Source organism: Myodes glareolus, chromosome 7 (genome assembly GCF_982192425.1).
Source record: "Myodes glareolus chromosome 7, mMyoGla1.1, whole genome shotgun sequence".
Classification (NCBI taxonomy): domain Eukaryota; kingdom Metazoa; phylum Chordata; class Mammalia; order Rodentia; family Cricetidae; genus Myodes; species Myodes glareolus.
In genome coordinates this window covers 99,161,258-99,180,550 of record NC_142032.1, presented here as the reverse complement: position 1 = coordinate 99,180,550, position 19,293 = coordinate 99,161,258, and the positions used below count along the sequence as shown (strand labels likewise).

Sequence of the window (19,293 nt, the reverse complement as noted above, 5' to 3'; positions counted from 1 at the left end):
CCAAAAGACTATTAATTTGTTCCCCATCCCCTGGTTCTTATGTTGCTTCTGCTGCTTCCTCCTTGATGAACCCTGAGCCTTGCAGGAGGTGATATAGATGGAATGTTAACTAGTAACTTCAACTTCTACGTTTATATCAGTCATCTGCTTGAGCTAATGTTTATGTGTAGTGTTAGGTAAGGGCCTACCTTTTTGAATGAGTGTCCCCCAAAGAAATCCATGTGAAGACTTGGTTCCTATAGTGGTGGTATCAGGAGGTACTGAGAATCATTGAGATGTCAGGACCTACTGAGAAGTCTTTAATTCACTGGGGACACACCTTCGAAAGGGACTGTGGAACCCTGCTGTGCTATTAGGCTTTTTGTCAGCTTGATACAAGCTAGGGTCCTATGAGAAGAGGGAAGCTCAACTGAGAAAAGGCCTCCATCAGAGCGGCCTGTCGACAAGTCTACGGGGAATTTTCTTCGTCATTGATTGATGTGGGAAGGCTCAGCGCACTGTGAGTGATGCCATCCCTGAGCACGTGGTTGTGGATTGTTTAAGAAAGCAGGCAGGGTGGGCAAGGCATGTAGAGAAAGCCAACAAGCAGCACTCCACCATGGCTTCTGTTCCAGTTCCTGCCTCCAGGTTCCTTCTCTTCTTGATGGAGTGTGAATAGAAAGCTGAAATAAACCCTTTCCTTCCCTAGTTGCTTTTAGTCATGATCCGTATCACAACAATAGAAAGAAAACTAAGACAACTGCTCATCCCTTCTCTCTCTGTTCTGGTTGGAGAAGCATTTTGCTTCAACCCATGCTGTCTACTATTGCCCTCTATGCCGTGAGTAGATACAATCAGGGATAATCTTTACCAAACCTGCATTATGCAGTGTGAACATTAAATCTACCAAAGTGTGAGTTAAAGAAAAAGTTTCTCTTTTTGTCTCAGGTGTTTCACTGCAGTCATGTGAAACAGACTAGGACACGATCTAGCTTTATTCTTCTGCACGTGGATATCTAGGCCTCTGTCTTAGGGTTTCTACTGCTGCCACAAAACACCATAACCAAAGATCAAGCTGGGGAGGAAAGGGTTTATTCGGCTTACCCGTTAGCACTGCTGGTCATCACTGAAGGAACTCAGGACAGGAACTCAAAACAGGGTAGGATCTCAGAAGCAGGAGCTGATGCAGAGGCCATGGAGGAGAGCTGCTTACTGGCTTTCTTCCCCTGGCTTGCTCAGCCTGCCTTCTTATAGAAACCAGGACCAGCAGCCCAGGGATAGCACCACCCACTACGGGCCAGGCCCTCCCATATTGATCACTAATTGAGAAAATGCCTTGCAGCTGGATCTCATGGAGGCTTTTCCTCAACTGAGGCTCCTTCCTCTGATGGCTCTAACTTGTATCAAGTAGACACAAACCAGCCAGTACAGCCTCCCAGGGCTGTTTGCTGACAAAGCTACTCTTTTAAATTTTCTTGTATATTCGTCAAAAATTAATTGGTGAGCTGGGTTTGATGACACAGGCCTTTACTCTCAGTACTTGAGACCGGTGGATCTCAGTGAGTTCAAGTTCAGCCTGGTTTACCTGGTGAGCTACATTCCCTGTCTCAAGAAAAATTGATAGTAACTGTAAGATTTTATTTTTGTATTCTGAGTTATATTCCATAAAAACACATGTTTCTTTATGCTAGCATTATGAAGTCTTTATTGCTCTGTAGTAAGTTTTCAAATTGAAAAGTATGAGTCTTCCAACCTTATTCTTTTTAAAGACTATTTTGGCTCTCTCAAGTTCCTTGATTTTCCAACTGAATTACCTTTTCATTTGGCATTTTGCGTGTGCAAGCTCGCAATTGCGATTTTAATAGGAAGACAATGAAATCTATAAGCCGGTTCGAGGGCACTGAAATCTTAATCATGTTAAGTCTGCTAATCCACAGCATGTGATGTCTTCCCATTGATTTAGTCCTCTTAAAACTTCTCTCAAACATGCTTTGTAGTTTTTGGTGTGTGAGTTTTATCTTATTTTCTGAAATTTCTCTATTAGTTTATTGATAAATGCTATTGCAAGTAAAATTCTTTAATTTCCTTTTTGAATTATTTCTGTGTAGAAATAAAATAGATTTGTATATGCAGAAAAGTTTTAAATACCAATATGGTATGCTATACCCTTGATTTTTGTAGTGTATGTACTTAGGATGTTTAAAATATACATGATCATGCCAAGTGCATATAAAGGTAATTTATCTCCTCATTAAAATATTTATTACTTTATGTGTATGAGTATTTTGCCTATTAGCATGTATGTACACGTGTGCCCGTAGCAGGCAAAGGTCAGAGGGGGTATTGGTTCCCCTGGGACTGGAGTCACAGACAGTTGTGAGCCACTCTATGGGTGCTGAGAGTTGATTGCTGGTCTTCTGCAAGTGCAGAAGATATCTTTCACTTATTTTTTATTTTTCTTACCTAACTGCCCTAATGGAACCTCTAGTCTCGTACAATATTAAACAGAAGTAGTAATGTTGAACATTTTTCTTTTGTTCAAGATTTTAGGGGACGATGTCCTGTCTTTTCACATTAAGTATTAGGGGTAGCTATTATTTCATAGACAGGCTTCTATATAAATATTTTCATAATTTTTTGAAAATTTCATATAGTGCACTTTGATTGTGTTCACCCTCCGTCCTCATCCCAGATTCACTCTTATCTTCCTCTCTTTCCCCCTCTCTCTTTTCTCTTTCTCCCTCTCATCATTTAGTTCAATTTGTGGTGTCCGTATACTCCTGGGTGTGGGGCTATACTCTGATAAATGGTTGACCTGCGAGGGCCCACGCCATTAAAGAAAACTGACTCTTATCCTCCAGTCCATACCTCTCCAGAGATGAGGTCTCATGAACCTCTTCCCCTCCGTGCTAGAAAGTCGACTGCCTTGATCCTGTACTGGCGGCACAGTGCCATGACCTCATGAATGCAGTGGTCCCATCATGTCCAGATGCCACTGTTTTGTTCTGGTCCTCCCTGATCTCTGGCTCTTAACAATCTTTCCACCTCCCCTTCATGATGGTCCCTGAGCCTTGGGCAGGAGTGTGATATAGAAAGACATACTTCTTGTTTGTTTTTTGAGACAGGGTTTTTCTGTGTAGCCCTGGCTGTCCTTGAGGTCACTATGTAGACCAGATTGTCCTTGAACTTGCAGAGATACACCTGCTTCTGCCTCCCAAGTACTGGGATAAAAGGCATGTGCCACCATGCCCAGCATTAAACATCCCTCTTAAGGGATGAAAGGATGAAAGGTTAGAAAATTTGCATATATTCATGGTTTCAAAAAATATCAGATTTTGAGAAATTCTTTTTGTCTGTACGGTGTGGTTCAGCCTTTATTTTTTGATATGGTAAAAAATATATTAGTTGATTTTAAGATAATAAACCCACGTTGCATTCCTAGAAGAAGTTCCATTTGAGATAGTGTATAATCCTTTCTATAGCTGTAGGATTTGCTAACATTTTGTTGAATAGTTTTGTTCATATTATTAAAATTTTTTTTGTTATCTTGAGATGTCTTTGTGTGGTTTTTAGTGTAAGCAAACAAGATTTGCCTCATTGAAAAAGTTGGCTTACTTTAACTATTTTTAATTCACAGATATATTTATAAACTCAACCAAAGGGTGTTTCTATTTATTTCAGGCATCTGAATCCCAAGTGTCTGAACTATGTAACACACAGAGAATGGCGTCAGGGTTTGACTTAAATCTATATAACCTATCTAATGCAGAGAGTTTGGTAAAATTAAAGCTAAATTAAGTTGAACTGAAACTATTTAAAAAGCTCAAAAAATCTAAAAATATTAAACTGTTTTATGCTACTCAGTTGTTTTGAACTCTGTACATTTCAGAAAGAAGTAATTTTTATGTAAATTGACAGTTTTAGGAAACTGGAAGTTGGTTTCAAAAGCAAATTTTAGGAGTTGATAATTTTGCAAAATTTTGGTGAATTTGTCCATAGGAATCTTGATCATTGAATGAACTGTGCTCAACAAGTACATTTCTAACTAACTGATGAATTCTGAGGATCTTACGATGGTAAAGAGAGTAGAAATTAAGAAAACTCTGTCTGCTGGGAATCGTGATTCATGGCTGTAATCCAGCACTCAGGAGACTAGAGCAAGAAAACAATGAATTTCAGGCTAGATTGGGCTAGATAATATGTGAAGTTAGTCTGGGCAACACGGTGAGCTCCTGTCTTACACACAGACACACACACACACACACAGACACACACACACACACTTCCTGGAGTCTCCATTATTTAACAGCGAATGTCCAAATTTCTAAGTCCAATAGCCAAAGATATTCATTAAACCAGTGCTCTAAATCCTAGCCAACTTTAGTTCTGAGAATACAAAAATGAACTTGTGTCTGCATCCAAAGCTCATGAAATACTGGATGACACACACAGCTGACATTTTCACACTCTCCTCCAGATTTTGAGACTTCAGCACAATGCTGCAGTCCCTCTTTTGAGCATCTGGACAGGGCTCTTCTTTCCTTCTGTCTAGCATTGTTATTTCAGCTCCATCCTAGATCCCTGCTTCCTTTTTCTTGGCATTTTCAGTCTGCAAAATCTCACCTAGTCAAATTCCATTCAGTTTCCATTTCATGTGCATGCGTCTCTATGTTGCCTGCTCATGTATAGCCTCTGAGCTCCAGAAAAGCAATCAGTGAGTGCGTCCCTCTACAGGAATATGCCTACTTCAAAGTTTCTCACATTACAATAATCTCAAATCTGCTTCTGCTTTACTAGGCCTTGTTTGTGAGTAGACACTTCCAGCCAAGTACATACGCAGAAACCCGTGTCGTGCTTGACTTAAAACTGGTAGGAGAGGAGCACTTTGGAAAAATAGGGGGAGGTGATGCTATGATCAGAATATACTGTATGAAAAATTATTTTCAATAAAAATATAAAAAACTGCAAAAAACAAAGCAGCTTTCATCCACTTTATGTCATCACATACAAGACCAGCCTTTTCTTTAGTTATCTGGTCCTTCATCTCCATTTCCCTCCTCTTGCCTAGCCTAGAGCCAACCACTTCTTTTGGATTCCTCAACCAGGCTCCAACCGGATATTTTTGCTTCTTGTTTTGCCCATTTAACCTTTCTTCTAGCCTGATGCAAGAATAATCTTTCTGAAATGTAAATCTGATTCCTTTTCTCTCCATTTAAAAATCCTTCAGTGGCTTCGTCTCATTTCCAGGCTGCTATCCAAGCACTTTATCATGTCCTACAGGATCCTTTGTAACCAGATCTTGCCGGGATTTCCTGCTTCACTTCCTGCCCTTTTTCCTGAAGTATAAAATCCCAGCTGTACAAAATCACTTATTTGGAACTTCCAAACCATCCTATGTTGTTTCATAATTCAGTGCTTTTATACCTACGGATCTAGTTGCCTGGAATTTTGATTTTTTTCTTCCCCATTCTGGTTTTTTGTTTTGTTCTAGAAAGAGTGTTACTATACCTTTGACTGGCCTGGAACTTGAGTAGACCAGGCTGGCCTGGAATATGTAAGAGATCCACCTGCTTCTGCCTCTCTGAGTGCTGGGATTAAAGGTGTGTTTCACCATACCTGCCTCTTCCCCACTCTTAATGAATACATACTCACTGAGATCCAGCACTGAATTATTTCTTCTGGGTTCCACTTTGACCTCCTTTCTTGCTCCTTCAGTGTGCCTCATGTGCAACCACTTTGACATAACTGTGTGACTATGTCCTTCTTTGTTTATGAGGTGTCCTTTTAAATAAGTCATTGGACCTCTGAAGTTTATCTCTCTGTATGCTCTATCATATCAGTGGTTTGAAGGATTACGTTTGATAAATTTATTCAGCAATATTTTGAGTAAACAGTGTGACTGTGTTCTGTGCTGTGAGGAATCTTGAAGGCTCCTTTTTGTGCCTTTTCTCAGTCTCGGTAGGCTCTGTATACTGTCTGTACTCCCAATGTCTGACCTCAGCCTCCTTTCCTTCTGCCTGTGTACTCTGAGTCACCCCATCCATTTCCTTAGCTTTAATTGCTGACAACTCCCAAATCTGTTCTCCCAGCAAAGACCTCATTCTCCAGCTCCAGATGGTCCCAGGCATCTCAAAGTCAGCACGTACAAAATTGAACTCTTTTCCCTCTTTCATTCTTTGTGGGATAAAAGGAGAAGAAAACTGTAGAAAAGTTTTGGAAATCATCGTAAAGAAAAATTCTCAGAAATTAAGCCAGGGCAATGTCATTACGCTTTCAGTACCATCATGAGGGACCGGTTTTGTATTTTCATTTTGAAATGAATACCAGTAAAACCCCTCTAATGGTGTGTTCTCATACTGGGTAAATAGTGGATTACCAAGATATATGTCGAGCTAGAGTGTAAACAAAGACTATTTTGAAAGACAGTTTGTGTGTGTTGTGTGTGTAATACATAACATACAACTCGTAAGAACTAAAATGTTATTTTTATATTGAACAGACACATTGTGGAGAAGAATGCAAAATCTCAGGAAAGTTTAAACTCCTTTCCTCAAAATGTAAGCACACAGACCACTTCTAAGATGAAAGCATCTTGGACTGAAGTACTGCGTTTATGCTGAGGAGTCAGAGGACAGCTGCGCTGTGCCCATGCATTTAAGGGTGTAGAGAAGGGCGCCTTCAGGGTACAGACATCACCCAGGGTGAACAATGGGGAATCAGCTTTGCAGGAAGTTCTTTTTTTCCTGATGAAGTAGGAGGAAACAGGGGAAGGGAGGAGTTATTAAGGAGAAACTCTCAGATCCAAGTTGAAGAAGTCTGTAAAACACATTGATTCACTCAATAGACACTTGATGTCAACTTTGTCTCATGTTCTTTACTGGGTGGTAGGAGAAATGAATTAGATGTGTTTTCTGCCCTTGAGGAACTCACTATTTAGTGAGGGATTCTAAATAATAGAATTATTCAGTCACTATGATAAAAAGTTGTACAGTGTGAAATTGGATCACTGGAAAATAAAGTTAAGAAAATAACTCTGTTTGTAGTACTATCAGGGTTGGAGATAATGTTCAGGGCTAGAGCATTTGTCTGGTATGTGAAAGAGCCTGGGTCCAATCCCCAGCCTAAAATACACAGGAATAAATATAATTAAGGATGTGAAAGATATGTACTTAAAACGTAGCACTGATAAAAGACATTAAAAATGGCATAGAGAAGTGGAATAGTGTTCGTGGACTGAAAGAATTAAAATTACTGAGCTTTAGAGTCCATGCAATCCCAATCAAAATACCAATGGCTTTTTTCTTTACAGAAATAGAAAAACAAAGATAAATTTTATAACCACAAAAAGATGACATATAGCCAAAATAATGTCAGAAAGAAAAAAATCTAGAGGCATCATTTTCCCAGGCTATATTACAAAGTTATAGCAACTAAACATTGGTGTGTTGGCATAGTAACAGAGACATAGGCCCATGGCCCAGGATAGAGAGCCCAGAAATAAATTCATGCATGTATAGTTTTTGTTTTTGTTTTTTTGGACAAATTTTTGTCAAATTTGCCTGGAGTGTACAATGGGGAAAGGAAAGTCTCTTCAATAAATGCTGTTGGGAAACCATATATCCTCAAGGGTAAGAAAAAAAATCAGAACCCTTGTTTTATACCAGACTCAAAATTAACTAACTTGGTTTTGTCATCCCCCACCCTTCTGTTGAGAGGAATGAAAACTGGGGACTCATACTTGTTAGACACATGCTCACCCCTGTGCTAAATTCTGAGCCCTATACAAAATTAGCAGAAAATATATTAAAGATAAATGAAAGTCCCAGAAGGACGAGGGTCCTAGTCCTAAGAAGACCAGTAAAACACCTAGAAGAAAACACAAGGATAAGCTTCTCCATATTGACCTTGCTAAGAAATTTTGGCCAAAACATCAAGGAATAGAAAAAAAAATAAGTCAACTGGATGATATTGAACCAAAAGGTTTCTAAATATAAAAAGAGCAATCACAACATGAAAAGGTAGCCTGCTGGAGGCAGAGGATATTCGTCATCCATGTACCTGATAAGGGACTACATTTTAAAATTAAGGGACCTCACATAACAAACAAAACAAAATATCTTGACTAAAGGGCAAACGTCATTTCAAGGACAAGAAAATAGCCAAGAAGCATATAACAAAGTATTAAACATCACTAATCTAGCTGGGTGTGGGGAAGCACATACATAATCTCAGCACTCTGAGGGCTAGCCTGAGCTACACAGAACTCTTGTCTCAGCAACAGTATCATCACTGATCATCAGTCTGACACCTTGAGTTTGATCGCCCAAACCCACAGAAAGATGGAAAGAAAGAATTGACTCCACAAAGTTGTCTCTGACTTCTACATGTGTGTCATGGCACATGCATATACATCTCTCATACACACTAATGACATTAAATGAGCAAACAAAAAGATGACCTTATGCTAGCCCTCTTACCTCTGTACTCCAGTGTCCTCCTTTCAGTTAGTACTTCGAAAAATGGGGAAGGGGGGGAACAATGTAAAATTTTGTAGAAACTTCTGGAAAGTCTTTGCTCTTATGGGAGGAATCACTATATGCCAGCAAAATGTGTAACTGTATTTTAGAGTATTGTTCAGGGATTTTGGGGTGTATTATTTTAATTAAAATTATCTTAATTAAAACAAAAAAGTCAAAACAAGGGCAAAAGAATAGGCTGTGACTGTTAGTGCCTAAGGGGTAGAGGAAACGGGGTGGCCTTAATCTTTTTCTTTTTTTGGTTCTGGCCTTTGAACTCAGGACTTCTTGAATGCTAAGTACACATTACCACAGAGCTCCACCCTATTCCTGGATCCAAACTTTGAGTTTGAGGATAAGTCAGTTCCAGATCTAATATACAGTATGGATGGTGGTCCATGTGGTTAAAAGATCAAGTGAAGAGTTTGGACCACTTGTAATAATGTTGAGCTTTGCTTGAGGAATTCAGAGACTATATAGTAAAAGAAGCACCACTTCCTTGTTTGCTAGTGTAGAAACGTATAGGTGTTTTCTGTCTGTGGCTTGGTTACAAATATTCCAGGAAATTAGAACATGGAACGTGTGGGAAATTAATTAGACATATGTTTACATTCTTGACAATCACCACCAGCATTTAAGTCCCTGGAGAGGAAGGAAACTTTTTTTTTCTTTTTAAATAGTCAACAGTGTAGTTTAACATCTCCACACAAAGAACAGTTGTTTTATAAACCTCAGATTAGAATATGGTGGGGTTGAGATGTGGCTGGATCGGGCTGTAGCAGGATTGTCAATGTAATGTCTGGATTTTATCCAGCAAAGGCACTGAAAGGCTGAGTCCAGTAAAGGCAGGTTGTAATTCATTACTAGTTTGTAAAAGGGAATTGGGATCAGCATTGCGTGTGTGCACAAGTGTGTGGAGCCCAAAAGTCAACTTCAGATTTTTTGAGACAGGATTTCTTCCTTAGCCTAGAATTTATGCTTTGCTTGGCTGGCTGGCCAGTGAGATTCTACAATCTGCATGTCTGTGCTCAGCACCTCCGGCACTGGGATAACAGGGTATACCATAACACTTGGCTCCCCGCCCCCCTTAAAATAATTTCTATCACTGGTACATGTGCCAAGGCTTGTGTGGGTAGCTGTGGAAGTCAGTTTTCTATTACATGGGTTCTAGGGATCAAATTGAGGTTATCAGGCTGGCAGCAAGCACCTTTACCCAGTAAGCTATCTTCCTGGCTTTTTGTGGTTTGTGATATACACTCTGGCTCATGCTTGACAGCTGGGCACTTTAGCCACCATCTTTGCCCCAACCCTGGAAGCAGCGCTGTTAGAAAGTGGTACATATTTGTAAAGGATAATGTTTTGTGGGGATATGTAACTATCTTTCTTAAACAGAAATCTTTTTATTTTATGGGCACTGGTGCTTTGCCTTCATTTATATTTGTGTGAGGGTGTCAGATCTGGAACTGAAGTTACGGCTGTGAGCTGCCATCTGTGTACTGGGAACTGAATTCAGGTCCTCTGGAAGAGCAGTCAGTGCTCCTAACTGCTGAGCCATCTCTTCAGCCACTATCTAATTTATATACATTCTTGAACACTGTGTTCTGATACAAATGTTTTTTCATCTGAGTCCTAGTAAAACATTTTTTTTTTTTGAGAGGGGAGAACACTATTTTAGTGGTACAAAGTTTGGTGTTTTAGATTGCTTTCGGTAGCAATTAAAAAAAAAAACTCCAGTCTCAAATGGCAATAATCAACAAACATTTAATTATAACTAGGATTACAGTTTGGGAGCACTTTGGTTTTAATCTGCCATTCTCATTGTTGTCTTCAGCTTAATGCCCAACACTACAGGGAACTGTAATGCAATGTGGTAGTTTCAGTGCATTGCAGCTGCAGACGTTATCTGTTTGACAAATGAATTAAGGATTGGGGGTGGTCAGGGCCACCTGAACACTTGTGTACAGATTTGTAGGTAAAAGTGGAGTCTCTGGGTGGTAGGGACCAAAAAGTGAAGGGAGGAGACTTTGCCAGGGAAACCACCCAAAGGTCTGCTGTTTCTGAAGTCAGAGGCACCAGGTAGGTTGAACACCAAGCAGATGCCCGGTCAATAGGCAGAAGAAGGAATCTGGTTCTGTCCCACAGAAAATGTGCTACAGAGACCCACCAGGTCACTAAAATGACCAGGGTCCCATCACTACAGCCTTGTCTGGGGCTTCCCACGAGGGAGAACTGCATGCTTGTGAAAGGAGACAAAGTAGAACATGACTCCACTGAAGATAAATGGTTACCGGGTTCATAGTGCTAATGTTTTAGTAAATGTTACATTTTTTTTTTTTTTAAGGTGGGTGAGACACATTACCTGAAAGAACTGGAACTCAACATAGAGACTCTTTCAATGCTTTTTTGGCCAGATTATTAAGGATTCAGTGTCCCATACCATTATGAGCTCCCTGATGGCAGATACTTCACATTTGGCTGGGGCCAGATTTATTGCAAACATACTCAAGCCTGCCTATCTCTAGTGTGTAAGGTGATGCTGGGGACTGGAAGACGCTTAGCAAGTACGTGTGAAGCGGACAGAGATGGCTCAGCAGGTAAAGGCAGTTGCCATTAAGTGATGTCCTGACTTTGATACTTAGGAACCTCAGGCTGGAAGAACTGATTTGGGAAAGCTGTCGTCTGGTCTCCATCGGCAGTGTGATAATGCATTTCCCCTCCCTAATAAAGTATAAAAAGTTTAGGGAAATATTAAGGCTCCAAATGAACATATTTTGGGGGTTGAAAGTTGTTGGGAGCCCTGTCACAATTCACCTGCTGCTAACTTCAAGATTTGGCTTTAAGGGCTTTTCAGAGAACAAATCTACCTGGGACGCATAAAAGATGTAAGCAGAACAGGGAGAACTCAGCTGGGACCAGGTGAATTACTCTCAGCAGCTGTAAGGGAAACAGGGCCAGAACAGTTCCTCACTGAGCTGTGTCCTTCTGCGTCAGCAGTGACCCTCCACCTTCTTTCTACCTCAGGCGCCGAACAAGTGCTCAGGTCAGCAGACCTTTAGGATCTTCCCGAGACTCCCCAGTCAAGTCTCTGCGTCTACAGAATGGCAGCCAGGATGAATTATATCCATAGTACTCAGTAGATATAAACAAGCTCTTTGTTTCTCCCATGACCCAGCTATTCTGAAACCGGATTTCCTCTTTCTGGGTTCCCACAGAGGTTCACTTCCGACAACAAAAGCTTCCAGGAAATCCCCAGCAGGCTTAACTTTCTAATGCTTCACTCTCCATCACCTTCCTCTTCACACCCTCCACCAAGAGGAAGGAACTTATCCTCTGAAGGTCAACATCCTGTCAGCTGCCTACACCCCATTCTATGTGCAGGGTGGCGGTGCATCTATTTGAGTCTACATTCAAGACCCATTCAGAGGTTAAGGGAAACACATAAATGGAATGTGTGACCTCGCCAAAAAACAATGCCTGCGGTATCCCCCTTCCGTTTTAGGGGTACCAGGTTATTTAAAGCTTCCCTTACCGAGGTCTCACTGCTACTGATCAGGAAGCAATCTCTCACAGTAGGCTGTCAAAATACTGTCAATGAGAGGGAAGAGGCTCAGGCGGCTTCCCCCTTCCTGTAGATCTATAGGCTACCAAGGGAGGGAACTTTCCTTCAGCAGAACAGCCACTGGTAAAATACCCACGCTCCTGTAAGCAGGCCTAAAGAAACTCACTGGAACACACACACACGAAAGTGGAAGGGGGACTAGGTGAAGAGGAACAAGACAGAACGACGGTGTGTGTGTGGTGAATAAGACCAAAATGCACCATAACTTATAGCATAAAAACCAAACAAAAGGAGCTAGGCTGGAGAGATGGTTCAGTGGTTAAGGGCTTTAGTTGCTCTTCCAGAGGTCCCGAGTTCAATTCCCAGAAACCACTTGGTTGCTCACAACCAGCTCTAATGGGGTCTGATATCTGACACCCTCTTCTGGAATGGAAGCATGCATGTAGATAGAGCACTCATACCCCAAACAAAAATGAGAAATCCCAAGGGGTGGGTCTCTAAACTGGGTATCAACCACAGTCATCACAGGAGCTAGTTTGGAATCAAGAGATACAGGGCCCACTGAAATAAGTGTTAAGATAAGCAAACCAAATCAGGCAGTGGTGGCACATGCCTTTAATCCCAGCAATCACAACACAGAGGCAGGCCAATCTGATCTACAGAATGAGTTTCAGGATAGCAAGGATTACACAGAGCAAACCCTGTCTCAAAGAATAAAAAGATAAGCAACTGGCCCTGTGTGGTGGTGACACTTGAAGGCCCAGCACTGGGGAGGCAAGGATAGGACTGCTGTATGCTGGATGCAGCCTGGACATCAAGACTCCCCTTCCCCACCAAAAGGCAAAGCAAAACTGGACCCAAGATTCAGAAACACAAGCTGTGAATTTACTCTCTTAGGTGGCTGAGCATCTGGATGCCTCTCGCTTTCCAGAAATCCTAGGAGAAGAAAAGAAAATCAATTTCATATTTTCACATCAAAAATTTATCTACTGTGCAGAGAGGATGATGAACCAGCAAGGTCTGGGCCCCATACCGCCGTTCCACTTGACAAAGCTACTTCCAGTTCTCACACATCACAAGAGCTCCACCTCTGTGAATACACTTATGAGAGTCGCCCACTCTCCAGCCCCGGTTAAGTCTTTGGTGTCTGAACTGTGTGGGAGCTGTGGAGACTTGCTTCCCGGTTATGGCGCAGGTCCTGCTGCAGTCCCAGTAGCAGCTGGTTTAGGAGAGTAAGGTTGCTGTCTCTCTGACGTACAGGCAGGGGTGGGAGGCAGTTCCCTTTATATTCGATCACTGCCATCTTGGCCCGATCTTGCTCCTTCCGATTTGGGATCTGCAGCATTCGGGTGTAGCTCCCATTCTGACCTTGGAACCGAGGCGCCAGTACTTTAAACAGCTTTGGGATCAAGTCCTTCTCCTAGAAAGGGAGAATTAATCAAAAGGAAACAGTTGCAACTGTAGAGGCAATCTAACTTTCAATTATCCCCAGAGGTAGGGTTCAAACCATTTTCACAGGTTTTCCCCACCACCCAATCATCTACCAAGTTACATAGAACCATTTACAGGTAGTTGTGCGGATGCACATTGTTTTCCAGGTGAAATAGGGGAGACACTGGTACATAAGCGAACAGCTTGGCTTAAATCTGCCCGGCACCCGGTCCTCTAAGGATTCCTTCCCCAGCAGCAGGCAGGCAGGGAGCACTCACAGTGAGCCAGAAGTCAGCCATGCGCATGGCTCGCTCGTTGGTGTCTCCTAGCTTCGCATAGTCGATGAGCTGTTGGGAACAAAACATCACCGATACAACACGTCCAAGACCTGAGTCACCCACCTCAGTCCAACCATTCCACTAGCTATGCTAATTCAGGACGTTCCTAACTCTGCAGCCCTAAACAGCCTTCATCTGCAGCATGGGAGTAAGGTGCTCAGTTGGGTGCCACGGGATTCACTTCCGTGGAGACGCTTGCCAGCATGGCCCTACTCCCCACCTACTCCCCACACACGGCCACCGCCGTCCTCTGGGGCTGGACCCGTCTCTCACCTTCTCCGCGTAGCCCCTCATCTCGTCCACGCGTGCCCATGACGCCTCGATGCGTTCGTGGCGCACCAGGCCGGTGAGCAAGTTCCGCAGCAGGTGGATGCGAGACTCGGGGCCGAGGCCCAAGCGGCGGTAGACGCGGCCGTGGGAGACAGCGGCTGCGAGCGACAGCCTCATGCTGCCACCTTAGCCCCACCTCTCAGGGGGCCGGAAGGGGAAACTGCGGCGGCGAAGGGGGCGGAGGCAACCTTCAGAGGACGCCTGCTCAGAAGCTCGGCGCGTGGCGGGCGTGTTTGCGCACGCGCATCTGAGTCTGCCTAGCTGGCAGTCTGCGCGAGGGAGGAGCAGGCGTGCTGACGATTCTAGGGCGGCAAGCTGGGCGGGCCTCAGGGTCGGCTCGGTGGCTAGCCGGGGACCTCGGCGCCCTCTGGCGGGTTTCTCTTGGGCTGCGTCAGCCGCTAGGCCGTTCCGGGCGGAGCGTTCTGGGAAAGTGAGTTTCTGAGGAGACCTGCGTCTGAGGGGTGGGGCCTCGGTGGGTTGCGCCCCTCTTGTCTGAGGCGTTGGTGGCTTGCTGGCTTTCTGAGAATGTCTTGTCTGAGGAGTTGCTGGTTTGCTGGCTTTCTGAGAATGTTAGTTTAAAACCCAGTTTTCATTAGTGAAAGTCGCAGGTATTTCACATTTAATTGACGTAAGTAAAATTTTAAGTTAGCTATATAGTACTAAAAGCTAAAGTAATGGATAAATACTTAAAATTTAAAAAAAATTATTCTCATTCATTACATCCTGACCACAGTTTCCCCTCCCTCCACTCTTCCCAGACCCCCAATATCCTCTCCACCCCAAATCCCCCCCCCCGAAAGTTCTAGGAACATCAAACACTGCACAAGAAGATACAGTAAGGTTAGGCTCAAACCCTCAAACCCACATCAAGGCTTGGCGAGGCAACCCAGTAGGAGGAAAAGGATCTCAAGACCAGTCAAGAGTCAGAAACAGCCCCCACTCTTCAGCACCCCCCCCAAAGAAAAAAAATCACCAGTCCAACAGGTCATTTACATATATGTACAGGATCTAGAGCAGACCCATGCTGACTCCATGATTGCCACTTCAGTCTGTGAGTCCTTATGAGTCTTATTTAGTTGATTCTGGCCTTGCTCTCCGGGGATTCCAGAAGCTCCAAGGGGAGGGGCCCAATGGAGTCCTACTGGGTTCTCTGTCTACCTAATGTTTGCTGGTGCATCTCTGCATCTGCTCTCATCAGTTGCCAGAGGCAGCCTCTGTGATGATGACTAGAATTAATCACTGATCTATGAATACAGCAGAATATCATTAGGAATCTTTTTATCGATTACCTCCCCCCCAGTTATATTTGGTAGATGCTTTTACTTAACAAAATTATTTTCTCTCTGTGTGTATTCTCTCCCATATGCCATGCTAACCCAACATCCTTCCTGCTCTGGGAACAGGTTTATGGGAGGAATTGGGTGAAAATACAGTCTAGCTCTAATGTCTAACAAAATGATGATCATATTAGGGGCTATTTAAAATGAATGTGTTGCAGTTGGAGTTACTAGAAAACTGAGGGCAGCAGTAACAAATAAAACAATACATTTCCAATGGAAAGAAGTAAAATTTAAGATTGTTTGATTTTAGAAAAATAAGTTTCTGGTCATATACAATATGAAGTTGAGGTGGCCCAGAGCTAAAGAGGGACCGGAGTTTGATGGGATCACCATAACCCCTCACATGGTATTTCACTTTGGAAATACTGACAAGCCATTTCTAATTTGGCGTGCACTTCATGGTGTTCTGTCCCCTCCCTGTTTCATTTCCATGTATTATTAGTGAGGTGAACTGCCTGTTGCTGAAATTGTAAGGTCATTCAAGGTCAGAAAGGAACGGATTCATGCATGTGGTCTTCTTTCTCTTGCCTCCACCATCAAACCAGTACTCTGTTTTTCTCTTTCTCTCTTAAACCTTACAGTTTTTTTAAAACACATTATTTTAAAACTTCTTTGGCGAGCTGGGTGGTGGTGGCGTACACCTCACACCTTTAATCCCAGCACTCGGGAAGTAGAGGCAGGTGGATCTCTGAGTTCAAGGTCACCCTGGTCTACAGAGTGAGTTCCAGGACAGGCTCCAAAGCTACAGATAAATTCTTTCTCAAAAAACAAAAACAAAAACAAAAACAAAAATTTCTTTGGTGTCCCTTGATAATTTCATCTTTACTTAGAAGAATTATCTTTTCATTTTTCATTTGAAAGAAAATACCTTATTTAGCTAGGCTTATTGTTAGCTTTCATCATACCTCAATATCAAATATTTCGTTGTTGTGCCTCTATGTGGTACATGACCTTTCACTGCTGGGTCTAAATTATTAACCAGGGCTCTTAGGTCTATTTCCAATTCAGAAGAACTGTTTGTAGACTCTCTGATTTGCTTTTAATCCTTTCTCTCACCTTTGCGGATGTATTTCTTCACCACTAGAAAGTGGGATTTTCCTTTATTCCCTACTGACCCATTTTAGAAATCCTTGAGTCAGACAGATAACCTTTTAAAATTAAGTGTGTGTATGTGTGTTGTTTTGAAGGCAGGTTCTCACATGTCATGGTATGGATGTGGATGTATGAGGACGAAATTCCAGAGTCTGTTCTGTTCTTCCACCGTGGAATCTGAGTTGTCAGACTTGCAGGACAAGCACCTTTATCTTTTGAGCTACCTCACTGCCTTGCAAATTGGCCAAGAGTAAATTCTATTTGTTTCTTTTGAGACAAGGTCTTTCTACTCTGTAACCCAGGTTGCTCCAAGATTCACTCTGGAATCCAGATTTGTCTCAAACTCGAGATGCTGAATTGGCAATCTTTCTACCTCTGCCTACAGTGTACTGGGATTGCTGACAGAACTACTTTGCCTGAGAAGCTATGATTGATTATCTAGTCCAAGGATCTAGGCATAATTTATACATGTGCCCAACTTTAGCGAAAGATAATAGTTTTTAAAGTATCTGTGACACTTTTTCTAGGTTGGAAAGAACCCAAATGCTAATTATTGGTAAAATCAATGCAAAACATCAACATATAGATCATATAATGGAAAATTATGTATCAATGCAGATGAACTAGTGCAGATCTCATCTAATAACATGGTTAAACACAAACATAATATACAGTAAAGGAATTCAAGTACAAAGGACAATACTGTATTATTCAATTGCCTGTTTAAAACCAGATCTGATCTGTGGTGTTAAATTCCAAAGGACAAGTGATTAGAAGAGAACATGGGATAAGAACCTGGAGGTACTGGTCATGCTCTACAGCTTGGCCTGGATGGTCCTGGAGTGTGTGACTTGTCACAAACTCACTGAATGGCACATGTAGAATTTGCACATTACTTTCACTATAACCATTGTATTTTAGTTACAAATATAAAAGAAAATATCTATACCCTTTGTAGTCTCTGGCTCATGAAGGTTATTCTCTGAGTATGGTATTATTAATAAGGATCTTTAAAGATGTCTATAGCTATGTTGCATGAAAAAATGACTTTGCATATGCTATTATTGGCCTATCACAACAAAGCTGACTCAGCTATATGGTGGTGTCCTAATTAGAGTTACTATTTCTGTGATGAAACACCTAAAGCAACATGGAGAGGAAAGGGTTTAGTTCAGCTTACACTTTCAGGTAACAGTCTATCACTGACGAAAGTCAGGGCAGGATCCTGGAGTCAGGAGCTGATACAGAGGCACTGGAGGGGTGCTGCTTCCTGGCTTGCTTCTGGTGGCTTTCTCAGCCTGCTGTCTTATAGAACTCAGTATCACTAGCCCAGGGATGGCCCCTGGGTCTTTCCCTGTCAATCACTAATAAAGAGAATGCTATACAGCAAGATATTATGGAGGCATTTTCTCAGTTGAGGTTCCCTCCTTTCAGATAACTCTAGCTTGTGTCAAGTTTGACATAAAACTAGCTTTTTTGTCTAGCTTGACATAAAACTAGCCAGCACAAGTGGATCCATTTGTAGAATGGGGGATGTAGCAATAAACTTGGGGTCCTGCCGCCAGTATAATCCTTTCTGTAGTGACCAAGCTACCATGCTAATCAATTCAGCAGGAATGTCCTGCAGGATACTTAGATGGCAAAAGAGCTGTGGCCTAGTGCCCAGCAGATGGTGCTCTGACAACGTAAAAGGATTGCAGAAGATTTGCGCCTCTTAGGGCCAGGAGATTGCATAGATCACATTCTCTCCAAGTCACAAAGACAGGAGCAGGGAGGGAAAGGGAGAGTCTGAGTGAACAAACATTATTTTATCTGATAGAAACTTAATCCATTCATGAATATATACACCCAAGATGTCAGACTGAATTAAATTTAAGCTAGATTGAACAGCTAGTGTTTTTTCTCTTGTTAATCAGTGCACGGAGACTTGGGCCGAACACCAGATTATAGAATAGAGAGAAAAAAATGTTCTTGTACATTATTTTAACTTTAGTTCAAAATTGCCCTTCTTCAAGGCTATTGACCTTCCTTCCTTCCTTCTTTCCTTCCTTCCTTCCTTCCTTCCTTCCTTCCTTCCTTCCTTCCTTCCTTCCTTTTGCAGGTTTTTAGATGAAAGGATCAGAGAGTGCATGCCAATTGATCTTTGCCTTGCCCTCTCTCCTCTCTTACTTGTTTCCTGATTTGTCTTTGAGTTTTGCAAAGTTGGAGGGATTTGAATTTGTATCAATAGCTTTCTTAAATTTATGTAATTGTCCCTCTTCCTTGAAGAGAATGGTCTCTAGGTTGGAGGGCTTCTAATAAAGACCCCCATTAAGTATGATGTGTACCAAAGGTCCATTAAATACAAGGTTCTGTAATAGATACAGGGTACATGAAGAAGAAAAATCTAGCCTTGTGATGTATACTGGGAATAAGAGAAATAGGGACAGACTGTTATGACTATCATTGCAGAAAAAGTTGCTGAGATTGACTTTAATACTACTTTTACCCCTAGACTTATATTCTATGACACCCCTGAAGTATAAGCTATTATTTCTTTATTTTTTGCCAACATTTCCATCTCGCATTTAAATGACCTAACCATATTTTAATCTGTTTTCTATGTTCTTACTATGTATCATTTGTATACATCGCTTGAAAAAGATCTATGTTTAAGTCACATTATAATGTTCTGAATCATGGCCAGGCTATGCATTTATAGGCAGTGT

The 19,293-nt window shown here is 42.0% G+C and overlaps 1 protein-coding gene across 2 annotated transcripts; it reads right to left on the bottom strand.

Moving 5' to 3' along the window:
- Positions 1 to 12,646: 12,646 nt before the first annotated feature.
- Mrpl17 (mitochondrial ribosomal protein L17) lies at positions 12,647 to 14,311 on the bottom strand. Of its 2 annotated transcripts, XM_087908607.1 has the most exons (4): positions 14,097 to 14,311; positions 13,764 to 13,832; positions 13,313 to 13,474; positions 12,647 to 12,990 (listed from the first exon to the last, which is right to left on the bottom strand). In XM_087908607.1, the coding sequence occupies exons 1-4, from the start codon at positions 14,268 to 14,270 to the stop codon at positions 12,940 to 12,942; spliced, it is 456 nt and encodes a 151-aa protein (XP_087764733.1). In that variant the 5' UTR covers positions 14,271 to 14,311; the 3' UTR covers positions 12,647 to 12,939. The 2 variants fall into 2 exon arrangements, with proteins under 2 accessions (XP_087764733.1, XP_048283630.1); XM_048427673.3 differs by having other exon boundaries at positions 12,647 to 13,474; positions 14,097 to 14,306.
- Between the last annotated feature and the right edge of the window lie 4,982 nt (positions 14,312 to 19,293).